Here is an 18,868-nt window from a genome sequence, read left to right as displayed (position 1 = left end):
TCTCATGAGGAACGCCACAGGAAAGGAAGACCAAGAGTTACCTCTGCTGCAGAGGATACGTTCATTAGAGTTAACTGCACCTCAGATTGCAACCCAAATAAATGCTTTACAGAGTTCAAAGTAACAGACACATCTCAACATAAACTATTCCAAGTAGACAGCGTGAATCAGGCCTTCGTGGTTGAATTGCTGCAAAGAAACCACTACTAAAGGACACCAATAATAAGAGACTTGCTTGGGCAGAGAAACTCAAGCAATGGACATTAGACTGGTGGAAATCTGTCCTTTGGTCTGATGAATCCAAATTTGAGATTTTTGGCTCCAACTGCCGTGTCTTTGTGAGACGCAGAGTAGGTGAACGGATCATCTCCGCATGTGTGATTCCCACCATGAAGCATGGAGGAGTTGTGATGGTGTGGGGGTGCTTTGCTGGTGACACTGTCAGTGATTTATTTAGAATTCAAGGCACACTTACCCAGCACGGCTACCATAGCATTCTGCAGCAATACGCCATCCCATCTGGTTTGTGCTTAGTGGGACTATCATTTGTTTTTCAACAGGACAATGATCCAAAACACACCTCCAGGCTGTGTAAGGGCGTGACGGAATGCTGCGTCAGATGACCTGGCCTCCACAATCATCCGACCTCAACCCAATTGAGATGGCTTGGGATCAGTTGGACCGCAGAGTGAAGGAAAAGCAGCCAACAAGTACTCAGCATGTGGGAACTCCTTGAAGACTGCTGGAAAAGCATTCCTCATGAAGCTGGTTGAGAGAATGCCAAGAGTGTGCAAAGCTGTCATCAAGGCAAAGGGTGGCTACTTTGAAGAATCTCAAATATAAAATATATTTGGATTTTTTAAACTTTTTTGGTTACGACATGATTCCATATGTATTAATTCATTGTTTTGATGTATTCACTATTATTCTACAGAACTATTATTCAATTATTCTACATAAGAACATTTTAAAAATAAAGAAAAGGCCTGGAATGAGTAGGTGTCCAAACTTTTGACTGGTACTGTATATAGTGGAAGACTGCTTCTATGACATTCTATTTTCAGTTTAAGTGACAGTCATGATTATAAGGCAATTTTTATTATAACATCAGTTCGCATAACCACCTCTACTCAACACATTTCAATGGCATCAATCTGAACAATTTCAGGCCCAATCCCAAATCAACCCCTAGACCCTCACCCTATGCACTTGAGATCTAAGAGGATTTAACGGGTGTAAGCAATTTGGTAATTCATTCCAACTGGCCCTCTGGTAGGCTAGGTTGAAGTTTCACGTTATTCCTTAAACCCATCAAATCATATCCAATCTCCACAGGGTGTAAGGTCTAGGGGTCCATTTAGGATTGGGCCTCACTTTTGGCAAGGCCACAGATTCATCTCAAGTGACAACTTATTCTAAACGAGACACACAAACCCAGTAGAAACATGGCTCTCTGCCTCAATAGTCTAGAGTAGCTTCTTCTCCTCATCTCCTTTCCTTCATCTGCACTGATTAGGCTGGTCAGTTCTTGCAGATCAGTGCAGATGAAGGAGGGGAGGTGAGGATATGAATTTAGACTATTTAGGAATAACCCATGCGAGGTATTAAGATGTTTAAATTTATGTTACTTAACTTTAAAGTTACTTCAACAGGATTTAACTTACTTAAACTGGAACATTTACGCTCCAACACAGATTCCCTCACAAATACGAGGATCAATGACACAGATGGGAGTTGGTTCCCATTTACTTTCTAGTTAAATAGTGAGACATTATGCAGTTAACTGTATAGTCCAGACACTCACACAGAGATATTTTCGACAACAGTCCTCATGTAGTCAATTCAGTATACCAGCAGTTCCTGTGCAACGAATGACAGGACCGGATCGTGACAAGACTGACCACAGAACCAGGCCGAGGTTCTCTTGACTGAATGAGCCATGTCCCCCCTCTCTCCATGTCCGTCTGTCTGTCATTTGATCGACTTTATCAGGTCTCTCCTGTTCTGGAAAGATCCGTGTTCTGAGGAGCTCTGTCCTCTCCTCCTCGGACAGATAGTCCAGCCCGTGCTCCGACACCTAGCAATGGAGAGGAGGGACGGGAAATAATGTATTTAGAAATGAGGGATGGGTAAAAGTGGGGGTACCTAGTAGGGGGCCTTGAAGTCGAGTCAAGTTCAAGATGGGCTCTGCAACATTATTTTAGTGTATTACAATGTCTCTCAAATGTACAAAGTTAAGAGTCATAAATAAGAATGCTAAACATGGCTCACATTTCACCTTATCAAAATAGGATGGCACATTTTCAGAAAAAACATGGCAGAGTTTTAATCAGAAGACCATATCAAGTCAATCTTTATCATCTGAGGGACATTTGTTTGTTAATAATAAAAGACAAACAAGAGACAGTTAAGACACAATCACATTAGTGAAATCTTAAAACAAGAGGCTACAACATTAGGGTGCAAGACTCACCACGACTGGGGTGTATCCTAGGATCGCCAAATGACGCATCTTGATAGCCAGGTTGCCATGGGGACGGGAGCTACCATAACAGAAAGAGATCGGGGGTACGCAGAATACTGCAATTCTACATCAGGGGGAGAGAATACAAGAATAGTTTGATCCTAATTTGGATAACATTAATGTGACTGAAACAGTGATTGAATGCGTTTGAGTGGGAGCGACTACACCCTCAGATCTAATTCAGATTAACTGAATCGTATATTCCTGTAAATCTAACAGATGGTATTTGTTTCTTTCAAATACTTTAGCTCAATTGACTGAGCTTTCCTAGAGCCATGATATCAATGAAATAGTGAAGAAAGCAGGTACCATCGCACTCAACCTAAAACTTGAATAGTGTTTGTTTGGTGCATAAAGACAAACGAACAATAGTCCCCCCAAAAAATCACACTTAATATTTTGGGACCAATGGAATAGTCCCAAAGTGCAAAACAACCCTGTCCATATGACACTTCACATGGCTCGACATTAACGCTTGTCCTCGTCAGGGACAATAAAAAAAAAATWTTTTTTCAAAGACCAAGAATATAGATTTAAATTGTCCGAATGGACAAGGGAAAATAAATATCACACATCAAACAATTACTCCGCTCAGAATTGGATCAGAGGCCAACATTGTATTATTCAAATCTATTGATCATATACATAAATAAAAGCCTACATGTCAATGTGTAGGTGACATGCATATTGGCTACAGCCTCATGTCCAAACCAATGCTGACATGAGGAAGGCGCCAGAAAATGTAGCCAAACTTTAATGATACTTATATAAATATCGGCTAAACGCCAGTTATGTTTGACAAATATAGGCCTAATAAAGGATAATTAACATTAACATCTAAAGCTTGATTATGTCGAATTACTCGAGGCACGGTTTGTTCAGATCAAATGGTCACAAGACCGGTGAGAGTGAAGGATAGTGCCTGTTGCGCACCACACATCACCCACCTTGCATCTGAGCGGAGGTTTTGAAACTATTTAACCATAAACTTCATTGTATAAAACCGAGACGTTTTATGTCATTTTATGAAGCATGTCTTACGTTGTTTCAAAGAAGCCTTGCTAAAATACGACCATAGAAAGAGGGAATTATTTTATAGACTAAATACTTAATATGTAATTGAAACCAGCATTATTCTCACAATAAATATCTCTCATATTTTATAGCCTAAATACTTAATATGTCATTGAAACCAGCATTATTCTCACATTCTATTGGTTTTCAAATCAATGTTATAATACTGTCCAGCAGCTATAGGCATAATCTTAGTCACATGAGTAACACATGCTAGTTGATGCATCTTTAGATCTCCCTTTTCTTAATTTCTGTCACACGCTTTTGAGAATGGTGTTTTCACGCTAATTGCATTTTGGAACATTCGCACGTAGCCGACAGCCATGTGTGCATTGTTGAGCTTATACTGTATTATGAAGAAATAAAACTTTATCAAAATGTAAAGCTAAATGGTCTGATCTGTTGTATCAGCCTCATTGCCTTAAAAAAAATGATGTGCAGTGGTTGTATGAATTTTGGATCTGTCCTCCCAGAACACAATATTTTCAAATCAAATCAAATTGTATTTGTCACATGCGCCAAATACAACAGATGTAGACCTTACTGTGAAATGTTTACTTACAAGCCCTTAACCAAAAACGCAGTTCAAGAAATAGATTTAAGAAAATATTTACTAAATAGACTAAAGTAAAAAAATAAAATAATGTAAAACAATAATATAACAATAACGAGGCTATATACAGGGGTACCGAGTCAATGTGCAGGCATACAGTTTAGTCGAGGTAATTTGTACATGTACAGATAATAATAATCCGTGAGTAGCTGCAGTGTAAAAACAAACAAAGGGGGGGGGGCAATATAAATTGTCCGGGTGGCCATTTGATTAATTGTTCAGCAGWCTTATGGCTATGGGGTAGAAGCAATATTAGCCACTGTCAATGTAACATACCGAAACAAAATGAACTATGCAAGACTTAGTATGCAAAACTAACTGTGCTAGAAATTTTCTTGTATATTGGAGTAGGATTTTCTTGTACATTGCACATTGGAGTAGGATTATATTTCATTGACAGTCATGACCCGTACTCTACACAAACCGGTGCGGCATAACCAATCAGAGCTGCAGTAGGCCTATTTGTAAATAGCCATTGTCATATATGGATCTGTGCCATTCACTTTGAACTGGACTGTGTTTACAGCATGAGCGTTAGCGAGTAGATGCGCTTGTTTTGAGATCAAAGCGAAAGTTGCATGTAGCCACCTGTGCACATTTGTTCATATTCTTTGCTAGTTAGTGAGTTATTAGCCCAGTTATAGCTCATTTCTGGTGTTGGATTCGGGGTAAACTTTGAACATTGTTATACGCATTAGCATAATATATAAAGGAGACTGGTTTTTATGCCAGAGGTTAATGGTTCTCTGTAAAAAGACAGATGGCTTTGGAATGTGTTGGGTGGACGGGAGGAGGTCACAGGATTGCTATAGGGGAAGCGGATGGACATCTGTGGATTAGGCGAAGGATGGGTTGAGGTCAGGTCAGATCCCCTGAAGGGAGAAATTATGGTTTATTATCCTATTACCCTCTTCCTGTCAAACCATAAGATGTAAGATTGGAGAGAAGGAGGGGTGCCTAAAGTGGAGTATATATACTTGTAGTGGTGGGAACATGTCTTTGTCTGAATACAGCTGTGTCGACCCTTTGGGAAGAAATACACTTGGTTAAGCTTCTCTCGTGTCCGTGAGTTATTTACTCTGAAAAATTAGAACCTAACACTAGTCAACAATGGGTGAGTGGTTGTGTCCTACAAGAGCACAAAATGTGTGCATTTCTAGCCATCTTTGAAAAACGAGTAAGGTAAAGAACTTTTTTTTGTCTTAAAGGGGCAGTGTTGTAGTCAACAGGCAAAGGGTAGCATAATTTGTCTGATTCTCTGTAATAATGGTATGGGAATAATAATGCATTTTATTTTGAAAAGTGGTTTCTTGCATCAAACAACAACATTCAGTCACCTCCTTGTCTGAAGGACAGGTGGATAAACAGGTTAATGTCAAGCCCTGCATGTTTTTTGCCCAAAAGTCTCATGGAATGTAGGCCTACAATGAACACCACACATTGGATGCTACTGTAAGCTGAATGATAGAACAGCTATTTCCATAATAAAACGTTTTGGGATGCATTTTTCTCCATAGTTTTTGATGGTAGGCCACTCTGGTAGACCTACATTTTGATTAAATAGTAGTCTACTTGGCCACTGTTAAAAAAYGAACTTAAAGCGGGTACAGCCTGTGGTCACAGTAAACGCGCGCCGTAGGTTGCACAGAATTTTCACAACGTTCAAGTTTGCGCTCAGCAGACCTGAAATTTGCTCAGTGCCTAAAAAAAATTAGAGGGAACATTGGGACCAAGCTAACAGTGAGGTCCTATTTACCTATGAAGTATAGGTCTTTGACCATCACACCCTCCTGTAGCAGCACTCCTGGGTGATGYTCTGCAGGGTCATAGACAGCCCTGGGTTAATGGACACGTCGTTAGGGGCTGGAGAGCCCAGTGCCTCGGGAGGGACGGTCAGGGGCTTAGGGAGAGAAGGTCGGTCCAGCCTGAGACACAGGTCCACTATCTGCAGCCATCCCCTTCTGCAGCCGCCCACCTGTACGGACATGGAGGACAAGGGGTCAGCTGGTTGGATAGGTTTAAGTAAGATGGTAATCGCATCCTCTTGCCTTCTTATTGGCTGGGTAGAAATATTGCCATATTGCTTACACCCATATCTGTATTATAATAATGTATAATAGATGTATAATAATGTTTAATAATGATGTATAAGTATTTTTTCTAAATCGAATTATTTGAAAATCTAATCAGATATGAGCATCTTAATTTAGGCTGACAGTGCCTGACCTCTGGCACTGATCTCCTCCAGTGTCTCCTGCTGCAGCAGCTGTTCTAGTGGGGCGGCGGGGAAGTGGCCCAGCAGACTCAGGCAGTAGACCACCTTCAGCAGCTCGCAGGCAGCCATCTTGGGCAGGTAGGACACCACCACATGGGTCACGCCCACCAGGAACCTATGGCCAGGGAGAAACCAGTCAGGTCAAGAGAAACATATCGAGTTAGGTTGCATTCAGCGATATATGGTGGTAATTTGTATTATGCGACTGTTATGTGGCTGCTTTGAATATTGATTGACAACCCATCTCCATTTACAAATACAGCTGTAGCTGTGCACACTGCAAAAGTGCTATATAAGCACAGAGATTACTATAGGTTCCATCAAAATGTAGCCTTGCTTCCTCTGTTTCTTGCGGTAACTATTGATCTGTAAGTAATTGAATAAGTGAGATACATAGTTTCCACCCTACTGCTTCAACTTTCACCAACCTAGTCGAATCAGTAAATACTGTACCTTAAGGTGGGAACAATGGAAGCCTGCATTTAAGGTATTCGAACAGGGTCTAGGCCTCTGTAAGTACAGATAGCCATTCTTTAACTTCGCACATTAAGGTAATGCAGAGAAGAGGGAGGAGGGAAACGGAGATGGTATGGCGAGTTAGAGACCATAGAAATAAAAATGTCAGCAATGTCATTCTATTTCTATGGTACATTCTAATTCTATGGTGGAGACTCACGGCTCTCTGTAGCCCTGTAGGTTGTGGTTTAGGGACGAGTAGGTCTTCAGCATGCTGAGGATGTCTTTGAGCCCCAGGGCGTCCGGGCTCATGGTCACTCTCTCTGCGAAGGCGTCCAACATGGCCGTGGGGCAGAACGCTAGATCCTCAAACGCTGACAGGAAGAGAATCACTTACAATCGACAGAACATGTTAGAGGAGAAGAGTGTTAGAGGAGGGGAGTAATCTTACGACTTCAAACACAGACTCTTAGGGATCAATATCACCACTGAACAGTATTCTAGGTGCTAGAAGCTATGGGAATCTTATCAAAGGCCGGTGTATCAGAAACAGTGCTCCCATGCTGCATAAATCTATGTAACTGTATTAGGGTTGGGCGATGTCAACCTTTTCCCCATCGTGATTATGCACTCCTAAAACATTGTGCTATACGATGGTATCACCCCCTATTGGCCAACCGCCCCCTCCCCACGATAAAAAAAAGAAGCGAGCACAAGCTCGCATGCTACGGGAGGGATGAGATCAATCCTGACATTGAGATCAATCTCGACATTGAGATCAATCTCGACATTGGCAAAATATATTTAGTGGAGCTAAATCATTTCTAGTAGCCTAATCCTCTCAGGTGGAGCTGTGGCATGAAAGAGGTGGGTGGGCATGTCTGTGTGTGCTGAAGCGTGCAGATGGAGCAGGTGACAGTCAATATCATGGGCTGCAGAGCAACCAACTCTGCTGTCCTTAAAACTGCATAATTATGAACTGATTCACATTTTTCCTTTTAATTTGTCTTAATGCTTTTATGATATTTAAATTAGTAGGATTTAGACTTTTGACAGTTTGGTTCACAATGCCAAAGCTGGATTTTTTTTTTTTACAACCTTGCATGCATGCATTATTTCTGTTACATAATACATTGATCAACTAAGTTTTGTTCAAATTTCTCATTAAATGTTTACATCTTGCTATTGTTTCTCCTCTCTCAATATTACGTTAGGCCTACCATATTTGTAGGTTATTCAAAAACAATTTACAACTTTCTGAGATAATCTAACAGAGTTGTAAGATAATTGTTTGATCATGAAATAGAGCGGCTGGAGAAATCATCCGCTACTGGAGAGAGAAAAAACTAAAACATTTTATGACGGGACATTTAGCGCTGCTTTGGTGAAACTTAAAAATGTCTACATTGTTCTCTTGCATTCTGTAAATATAACATGAATTGAAATAGGCTATAGCAAATAAGAATATAGGCAATATCACTCGAAATCGTGTAGCTAAGGGGGTAAGCAGTATAGTATTAGTATATATAGTGTAGTATAGAATACTGTAGTATGGTCAATTATAGTATACAGTAGTATGGTCAATTATACCATAGTATACAGTAGTATAGTATAGTACACAGCAAGGCTGAGCGATATGGCCAAAATCTCATATCCGATATAGGTCATTTCATATCCTGATAACGATACACATCACGATATAAATTGAATGAATAAATAGTTTATTTAAAATGACCACATGTAAAGGCCTATTTCTTATTACATTTTTAATTAAACTCAACAAATAAAAGGATAAGGAAAAATGTTATAATTTCTCCTTTTATTTAGAACCTTTGTGCACATTTTCAATTAAGCATGTAACAAAATATAATATATCAAAGGTATAAAATCTAAAAAGGTAAATAGAAAACACTTCAACTATAGTTGCAAACAAAATAAATATATATTTTAGGCCTATATTTATTTTGTTTGCAACTATAGTTGAAGAGTTTTCTATTTACCTTTTTAGATTTTATACATTGATATATTATATTTTGTTACATGCTTAATTGAAAATTTGCACAAAGGTTCTAAATAAAAAGGAGAAATAATCAAATATGCCTAAAATATATATTTATTTATTTTTGGGGAGGCTTACCTGTTTTGCATGTTATTTTGGAATGAATATGTGTCACATATCAATTTGCATTTGGTACCTTGGGTCGAGTGTTAGCACCAACTCACGAACCCCCCGTTTCTCGACCATGTAAATCGGGGCCATGTCTTTGCAGATGTAAATTGTAACGGCAGCAGTTATCTCCTTCCATCTTCGTAATTCTTTGCCGTATGGTGTGCCGCGGGCAAAAGCCTCCTGCAACGTCTGAGTCGGGGGTTTGTTTTGAGCACTCAACTGTACTTTTTTGGGTCTCATCCGTAGACTCTCTCCGTACTGTTTCACATGATTCTTGCGTACTGGTAATAGAGATTAGTGGTGTTTGTTTGAGCCTGTTGTCGGGACCGGCCTGCGGCATATTTGGCAGAGGGCGGTTTTCTGGTCCGTGTCAGACTTTTCATACCCAAACCACGGCCATGCGACCGAAGTAGCCCCTCTTTCAGGTACGAGCTCCATGTGTCACGTTCACTCTCCTCCATGTTTGTTTGTGTTGCAAAAGACCTTCCATACCGCACGCAGTCAGAGATGGCAGTGAACAGGGCCACGTCTCTGTAGTGCAGCTCCAACATCCACCAGGCGGTTGAAGGGGCCTCCGTGATGCAGGAGTGAGGAAAGAAAGAGTACAGTAGTCTTTCACATAAAAAAATAGTTGCACCATTAGTTGGGAATGATGAGCTGACACACTTATAACTGATCCTGTGAAACAAACACATTAGGCAGAGTACAGTGGTTTACGTCCACTGGTTTCCAGTCAGTCAAGTCTGGCATGTAGGATTTGTGTCTCACCTGCAATCTTTCTGCGAGACAGAAGCCCATGGAGGCCAGCGTAGTGATCATATGGGAGTTCGGAAGAGTGAACTAGTCTGTCAATGACAGGGCCTTTCTCTGGATGGAGGTTTGGCAATAGAAACATTGTTATTACTGGTCAGGGCCCATATTCACAATCTCAGAGTAAGAATGCTGATCTAGGATTTTTAGAGGTGACCCCATTTCGTCGACCGATATTTTTTTAGTCGGGCAGTTGCACAATAATTTATCAAATAAATGCTGCAGTAGCTGTTTTCAAAGTATTTCCGCCGTTTTGTTTAATAGCTGGTAAATTAATCGTACCAAGTCAAAGAACTACGAATCCTATATAGCCTATTCCACCTTGCGCRGCAGCACTGCCTTGTTGGGCTGTGCGCACGTGAAGAGCTGAGTAATCATTTTTAGAAGCGCTGCGCACAGGCATAAAAGTCTACTGAAGTGAGACTTTGTCCTTGTGTTTCTTGTTTATTCACATTGTTTTGTTCACATGCTAGGTTGTTTTCTATGTTAGAGTTTCAACTGCCAAGGAAGAGAAGACAATGCTTCTACTATTAATACTCAATCTCACAGCAGGCGCAAACATGTATTGAGTCGCTCTACCAACGTAACCTCGTGAAAATGTTTGTCTCAGCTGTGATATTTTGGTTAAAAGACTCAGATCACAAAAGAAGAAAATGAAATAATATACAACATTACTTCTAACTATTAATACATGTATTGTTTTAGAAACATTACAAAGCATGCTCATACATTCTTTGTGTTTTGTTAGTGTAGTTTTTGCGGGAAAAATATATTTTGGCTGGTAGATTTTTACATCTACCTGCCACAGTGGCTGTTCATTTTATGCTCCGAGACCTAGGCTACTGGCCTGCGCGCAGTAGGCAGCCACCTCTGTGCTAGTGGCTGTGTGAAATGCATGCGAAGACAAATTCCTCACGTGCTCTGAGGCTTTCTTTCCCCTCACGCTCTCTCAACGGCTCGCTAGACAGAAGCTTACAAAAAGGCGCGTAGTAAAGATTAAATATATGTTTACGAGTGATCCCGTTACAGGCATGCCTCAGACAGATCGCCAGGCTCCCCTGCCTCCGCCGGCTCGTCAGGCTCTCATGCTTCAGCCTGATTGCCAGGCTCCCCTGCCCTCCCTCGCTCCAGCCGGCGACAGGTTCAATTGACGATGAAGATTGCAACAGAGAACCTGCTGACACAGGAGCTGTGCATGAAGGAGGAGGTGTACCATCAGAGCCTCATCAAGCCACTGCACATATGGATCAGCAGGTACGTAGGGTAGCTAGCTGCGTCTCAATGTGAGGCGGGGCTGGGATCAATTCCATTTCAATTGAGTCCATTCAGGAAGTAAAGTGACATTTCTATTGCCATTGAAATATGAAGTAAAAATATAGAAAATGTTGGCTCAAATATGTTTGTCTTGTACAGAAGTTATAGGCAGAGGACTAGACAGCTCCATAAAGTCACCGTCTACATAGAGCTGCACCAGGCCTTCCAACAAGCACACTTCATCATCCTCCTGGATGAAAGTTGGCCTGAGGACAGAGAGGGTGGAGGGGAGGACGAGGAAGAAAGCAAGGTTTGTAGTTTGAATGGCTCGTGGGTTAGTTAGAGCACGGTGCAAGCAACACCAGGGCAACACATGGTTGTGGGTTGGATTCTTGTATCATCCACTCCACATACGCTGAACATGTGTCCCTGACTGTCAGTGTTGACAGTTCTTTAAGTTGCTTTGGATAGAAATGTCTGCTAAAGCGTCTTGTGACGGCCGGCCGCCCAACAACCTGCCCGCTTGACCCTATCCCCTCCTCTCTTCTCCAGACCATTTCCGGAGACCTTCTCCTTACCTCACCTCGCTCATCAACTCATCCTTGACCGCTGGCTACGTCCCTTCCGTCTTCAAGAGAGCGAGAGTTGCACCCCTTCTGAAAAAACCTACATTCGATCTCTCGATGTCAACAACTACAGACCAGTATCCCTTCTTTCTTTTTCTCTCCAAAACTCTTGAACGTGCGTCCTTGGCCAGTCTCCTGCTATCTCTCTCAGAATGACCTTCTTGATCCAAATCAGTCAGGTTTCAAGACTAGTCATTCAACTGAGACTGCTCTTCTCTGTGTCACGGAGGGGCTCCGCACTGCTAAAGCTAACTCTCTCTCCTCTGCTCTCATCCTTCTAGACCTATCGGCTGCCTTTGATACTGTGAACCATCAGATCCTCCTCTCCACCTCTCCGAGCTGGGCATCTCCGGCGCGGCCCACGCTTGGATTGCGTCCTACCTGACAGGTCGCTCCTACCAGGTGGCGTGGCGAGAATCTGTCTCCGCACCACGTGCTCTCACCACTGGTGTCCCCCAGGTCTTGTTCTAGGCCCTCTCTATTCTCGCTATACACCAAGTCACTTGGCTCTGTCATATCCTCACATGGTCTCTCCTATCATTGCTATGCAGACGACACACAATTAATCTTCTCCTTTCCCCCCTCTGATAACCAGGTGGTGAATCGCATCTCTGCATGTCTGGCAGACATATCAGTGTGGATGACGGATACCACCTCAAGCTGAACCTCGGCAAGACGGAGCTGCTCTTCCTCCCGGGGAAGGACTGCCCGTTCCATGATCTCGCCATCACGGTTGACAACTCCATTGTGTCCTCCTCCCAGAGTGCTAAGAACCTTGGCGTGATCCTGGACACCTGTCGTTCTCAACTAACATCAAGGCGGTGACCGTTCCTGTAGGTTCATGCTCTACAACATTCGCAGAGTACGACCCTCGCCTCACGCAGGAAGCGGCGCAGGTCCTAATCCAGGCACTTGTCATCTCCCGTCTGGATTACTGCAACTCGCTGTTGGCTGGGCTCCCTGCCTGTGCCATTAAACCCCTACAACTCATCCAGAACGCCGCAGCCCGTCTGGTGTTCAACTTTCCCAAGTTCTCTCACGTCACCCGCTCCTCCGCTCTCTCCACTGGCTTCCAGTTGAAGCTCGCATCCGCTACAAGACCATGGTGCTTGCCTACGGAGCTGTGAGGGGAACGGCACCTCCGTACCTTCAGGCTCTGATCAGGCCCTACACCCAAACAAGGGCACTGCGTTCATCCACCTCTGGCCTGCTCGCCTCCCTACCTCTGAGGAAGTACAGTTCCCGCTCAGCCCAGTCAAAACTGTTCGCTGCTCTGGCACCCAATGGTGGAACAAACTCCCTCACGACGCCAGGTCAGCGGAGTCAATCACCACCTTCCGGAGACACCTGAAACCCCACCTCTTTAAGGAATACCTAGGATAGGATAAAGTACTCTTCTAACCCCCCCCCCCTTAAAAGAGTTAGATGCTATTGTAAAGTGGTTGTTCACTGATAGTCATAAGGTGAATGCACCAATTTGTAAGTCGCTCTGGATAAGAGCGTCTGCTAAATGACTTAAATGTAAATGTAAATGAACATATTATTTTTAAGGTGAGAAAGGTGTCGGAGCGTTACCAGCAGTATGGGCGCCTCATCGACGAAAGGGTGCACATAAACGTGGCAGTGATTGTGGCTGGGAACTCCTTGGTTAACCTGAAGTGCTCCCTTTTGCTAGAGAATGCTCCCTCGGTTGACAGTGGACGCTTTGTGGGCATGGCAACTCAACAGGAGTACGAGGCCAGAGCCCACATTGCACAGAAGCTGTCTGTGAAGACTGCAGGTAACACATCAAAATTGTACATTTACATACATTTTGCTCTCATACAGAGCGACTTAGTCAGTGCATTCAACTAAAGTAGACAACATATCCCAGTCATTCCAAGTTAAACTTTCCTCAAATCAACTTTTTTGCCTTCATTTTTTCATTACCATTACATTTGTATCTATAAAATGGATAAACATATTCACCTTAAATTGGAGAAAAAACCCCTCAAACATTCATGTGATTCTTCTTGATCATTTCTGTCAGATGTGACAGATGTCATCATTTGGGGCAACATCAGCGGCAGTTCCCATGTTGACCTGCAGAGGGCGAAGGTTTTCCAATATGAAAGGGCCATCTGGGGACCATCAGATTTTTCTCAGCCAGTCCTAGAGATTATATATGACAGGTAACTTAACTGTTTGCCAATACGTTATTGCCAAATTATGTTTATCAATGAGTCTGTACTGTTCCTCTAGTCCAGATCTGTTTGTGCTGTAGAGCCAACCCCTATGGTCGTTGTCATGCCAAAATGTCCTTAGGATTTGGCAAGACAGCACAGTCAGATCTGGGACGAAGTTACTGTTCCTGTGCTATTTCATTTAAAAAAATAAAGGAGAGCCGCACACTCTAGGAGCTCAGATGCAAAAATTGTATGTCCAACATTGACAGACAAGCTGTCTTCACCTGTGCTATTTCATACCTATATTCAACTACCATAAAATACCACTGCACTAAGTTCTAACACACACATAGTACACCCAAACTTTGAATACCTTTTTTTCTCTCAAAGGAAATGGCTACAGTCTGACTTCCTGAATTTGGTCAGTTCCCAACGTGCCACTGTAGCCTCCAAGTCCCAGAGGGCTACAGCCCAAGAGGGCCAAACTGCAGATTGCTGCAGACCAACTCAGGGAGTTTTGACTCAAAATGGGGGGTGCTGTATTGAAGCCACAGCGCAAAAATCTTGCATTTATAAATGACTACATTCATTTTTTTACACAATTATTCTACAATTATTGTGTGTCTATTGTGTTCTTAAGAATTGACTGATTTACACAGGGTTGAATGCAGTGATTTTCACAAACTGCAGGTTTGGTACATCAAAACACCTTTAGGGTGAATTTAACCACTTCCGGTTGCTCCAGGAAGCTTAGAATCAACACAGGTAGATCTCATAGTGGCCTGATGAATTGTCATCGAAGACAGGTTCATAAGGCATTCATAACCCACATAGGCTTCAGGTTGAATTTAGGGGAGCAGGCAATGTATTCATATGGGAAGAGATGTCATTGTAAACGGTGATATGAAAAAAAACTATTGTTAAGGGTTAATGCCACACGGTCAAGGTTAGGCTTGCACAGATCGGGAGGACCTCGGGAACGTTCCTGAGGTCGAATTGTGCYTCTAACCCTAACGGTTCTCTCGCTGTCACCCAAAAGCACTTGAAATTTAGGTCCAGGCTTCATTATGGGCCTACTTTTTTCCACAGTCGCTGCGCTCAGACCGAGCGAGCTATGGTCAAGCGGGCATCTCCTTGACTGAAATGACTGATTTACAGTTCATGAGGGTTGCCTAATCACACAAATTTTGGAAACATCTGACCCATTTTAACCCTTCGAAACAGCCCCTATGACCCCATTTTAAGGCTCTTCCGGTTGGCATAGGAAGCTAAAAGTGAAGTGTAACAACAAGTTTAACAACACCTGCACAGGATCGGAACATCCTAACATCACACCTGCGGGACAGGTACAGGATGGCAACAACAACTGTTCCTGGTTACACCAGGAACGCACAATCCCTCCATCAGCGCTCAGACTGTCTGCAATAGGCTGATAGAGGCTGGACTGAGGGCTTGTAGGCCTGTTGTAAAGGCAGGTCCTCACCAGACATCACTGGCAACAACTTTTAATATTTCCACATGTTAAGTTTGCTTAAAATAAACTCAGTTGACAGTGAGAGATTTCTTTTTTTGCTGAGTCTGTTTACACACACATCATTGCTCACACCCAAGCATTTTTTTCATTTGTATGATAATGATGTCATATTAATTTAGCCAATGAAATGCATGTGAAGACAAATTCCTCACGTGCTCTGAAGCTTTCTTTCCCCTCACGCTCTTTCAACGGCTCGCTAGACAGAAGCTTACAAAAAGGCGCGTAGTAAAGATTAAATATATGTTTACAAGTGATCTTGATTAATTTACTCGGAAACTCGATTTTAACATGAGGGAGATTGTTCATCTGCAGGCCGGTCAATGTGGAAATCAGATCGGTGCCAAGGTAAGGGCATTTTTTAAATGAAAATGTATTGCAAACGCAGTTGCATTTTTCAAAGTAACTAACGTTAACTAGCTAACTTTGTGTCGCTAGCCTGCTCATACGGTAAATTCAAACTAAAGTATTTGCGATTTGTTAGTTAGCTAACGTTAGCTTTGGTTATCTGAAATGTGTAGTTGATATGAACAGTAAAATTCGGTCAACTTTCGATGGCTGCTCGGCTATCGCCTAACTTTAGCTTGCTAGCTATAACGCTATGAGAACGTTTACCCGCCCACATGCCACTAACCACTCCAACATACTTTTGCAGTTTTGGGAGGTTATCAGTGATGAACATGGAATAGACCCAACAGGCACTTACCATGGAGATAGCGATCTGCAGCTTGAGAGAATCAACGTCTACTATAATGAGGCAACAGGTAACTAACTGAAAAGGATCCTCTATGTACATAGCGGTAATTAACTACATTGTGACATTTTTTATATATTAGGAAAATCATTCTTGCACAGCATGTAGGCTGAATATTTAAATTTTACTCTTATATTCATCGTATTATTGTGTGCATACTCAGTGCTAACCGTGTTCCTATTGGTCAGTCACCAGGATCGGCTCATAACACCAGCCACACACTACACGATAAAGGCCCAAAAATTCAGACACTGCTAGAATTTAGTCAGAGCTTATGAGCCTATCAGAGCCTATGACTGCACGAAGCGGTACTTAAAATTGCCAGACCTAGACCCTGTCACACTGAACGAGCCAAGACGTCAGACAATCGTTTACGACCTAAGAATTTGCTCACAATGTGGACATTTTGTCTAGGACGGGAAAAATAGTGGCATAAGACGGCTAAAATCGTAGTCTGCAAAGACCTTAACCAGGTTTCCATCCAAACTTTTTATGCAAGTAAAGTACATGTCGTGACAGGCCTGATGGAAACAGAATGTTGGTAAACATTCCAAATGTCGACAACAAAATACGCTAGACTTGGTGGGATCTTTTTGTGTTGGTAAAATAAATTGGCGGTGGAAATGCATTTGTGCAAATATTGATATAACCATCATATCGAAGTAAACTTGGAATCACGCAACATGATGTGGTCTCCGACTCAGAGAAACAATGCCATTTATTAGGCTACAGATGAGATCTTGATGCTCCTTTCCAATAAATAGAGGGTCTAATTCTGGTGGCTTGACTGCTTTTTGACAAATACAAATATTCTCACTTTTCCATAATAAATCTCATGTAGACTAGCCTACCCGCACTGTATCTGCAAGCTGTTGGCTAGAGTGCATATGCCAAGACTAGAGTATGAACATTTGCTATTTAATGCAACAGTTTGCGATGGAAACACATTGAACTTTAGATTTTTTTGGGGGTATATGAAAACTTAACCGAAAAAGTACATGTTTTTGTGCTCTACGTTATCACACTGATTTTTATCAGGAAAAAGTCAGTTTGGTGGAAACACATCACTGGTGGGAAAATGCGCATATTTTCTTAATGTGGATTTTACAATATTTGCATGAAAATCTGTCACAAATTACTGACCCATAATGTGATTGTTAATTTATTTCAGGTGGCAAGTATGTTCCTCGTGCCATTCTAGTTGATCTGGAGCCTGGCACGATGGACTCTGTCCGCTCTGGACCATTTGGCCAAATATTCAGACCGGACAACTTTGTCTTTGGTGAGCAAATGCTTTGAAATTGCAAATTAATTTCACCTTGTCATATTCGATTCTACCATAGTAATACGCCTAGCCTACATCTCATTGCGTTACTTTTTGTTTGTTTAAAGGACAGAGTGGTGCAGGTAACAACTGGGCAAAGGGCCATTACACTGAGGGAGCAGAGCTGGTAGACTCTGTCCTGGATGTGGTGAGAAAGGAAGCCGAGAGCTGCGACTGTCTTCAGGGTTTCCAGCTCACCCACTCCCTTGGAGGCGGCACGGGCTCTGGTATGGGTACCCTGTTGATTAGCAAGATCCGTGAGGAGTACCCTGACCGCATCATGAACACCTTCAGTGTGGTGCCCTCCCCCAAAGTGTCAGACACCGTGGTGGAGCCCTACAAYGCCACCCTGTCTGTGCATCAGCTAGTGGAGAACACTGACGAGACTTATTGCATCGACAACGAGGCCTTGTATGACATCTGCTTTCGCACTCTGAAGCTGACGACTCCCACTTACGGGGACCTCAACCACCTGGTGTCAGCCACCATGAGTGGTGTCACCACCTGCCTGCGCTTCCCCGGCCAGCTCAACGCCGACCTACGTAAGCTAGCTGTCAACATGGTCCCATTCCCCCGCCTGCATTTCTTCATGCCAGGYTTTGCCCCCCTCACCAGCAGAGGTAGCCAGCAGTACAGAGCGCTGACGGTGCCCGAACTCACCCAGCAGATGTTCGATGCCAAGAACATGATGGCCGCCTGCGATCCCCGCCACGGCCGCTACCTCACTGTGGCCGCAATTTTCCGTGGCCGCATGTCCATGAAGGAGGTGGACGAGCAGATGCTGAACGTGCAGAACAAGAACAGCAGCTACTTTGTTGAATGGATCCCCAACAATGTCAAGACTGCAGTCTGCGACATCCCACCCCGCGGCCTCAAAATGTCCGCTACCTTCATTGGCAACAGCACGGCCATCCAGGAGTTGTTTAAGCGCATCTCTGAGCAGTTCACAGCCATGTTCCGCCGCAAGGCCTTCCTGCACTGGTACACCGGAGAGGGCATGGACGAGATGGAGTTCACCGAGGCCGAGAGCAACATGAACGACCTGGTATCTGAGTACCAGCAGTACCAGGATGCCACCGCCGAGGAGGAGGGCGAGTTTGAAGAGGAGGGAGAAGAGGATATGGGTTAGACGGATAAGAGATTTTAAAATCAATTTCAACTGCATTCCATCCCTTGTTTGTTTGTTCTTTTATTCTTTCACTGCACAAAGAGCTGCTGTCAGTGTTTAACCTGTTGTAATTACAATAAATCTTATCAGCATTTTCTGAACTTGTTTGTGTTCCTTTGTAGAT

General features: G+C 42.9%; 1 protein-coding gene, 1 long non-coding RNA gene and 1 pseudogene across 2 annotated transcripts; 2 read left to right on the top strand and 1 right to left on the bottom strand.

The window, feature by feature from the left end:
• Positions 1-1,023: 1,023 nt before the first annotated feature.
• Positions 1,024-6,595, bottom strand: LOC111953780 (uncharacterized). Its single transcript, XR_002875915.1, has 4 exons — positions 6,438-6,595; positions 5,968-6,186; positions 2,474-2,588; positions 1,024-2,077 (listed from the first exon to the last, which is right to left on the bottom strand). It is a non-coding gene; the product is annotated as an uncharacterized lncRNA (long non-coding RNA).
• Positions 6,596-9,691: 3,096 nt separating this feature from the next.
• LOC139023120 (putative malate dehydrogenase 1B) lies at positions 9,692-14,613 on the top strand (annotated as a pseudogene).
• A 1,014-nt stretch (positions 14,614-15,627) lies between these two features.
• Positions 15,628-18,841, top strand: LOC111953330 (tubulin beta-4B chain). The gene is made up of 4 exons (XM_023972551.3): positions 15,628-15,846; positions 16,154-16,262; positions 17,424-17,534; positions 17,645-18,841. The coding sequence occupies exons 1-4, from the start codon at positions 15,790-15,792 to the stop codon at positions 18,703-18,705; spliced, it is 1,338 nt and encodes a 445-aa protein (XP_023828319.1). The 5' UTR covers positions 15,628-15,789; the 3' UTR covers positions 18,706-18,841.
• Positions 18,842-18,868: the final 27 nt, after the last annotated feature.

This window comes from Salvelinus sp. IW2-2015, linkage group LG27 (genome assembly GCF_002910315.2).
Source record: "Salvelinus sp. IW2-2015 linkage group LG27, ASM291031v2, whole genome shotgun sequence".
In the NCBI taxonomy this organism is placed as follows: Eukaryota; Metazoa; Chordata; class Actinopteri; order Salmoniformes; family Salmonidae; genus Salvelinus; species Salvelinus sp. IW2-2015.
The sequence above is the reverse complement of the archived record's forward strand: the minus strand, read 5'-3'. Positions and strand labels throughout refer to the sequence as shown.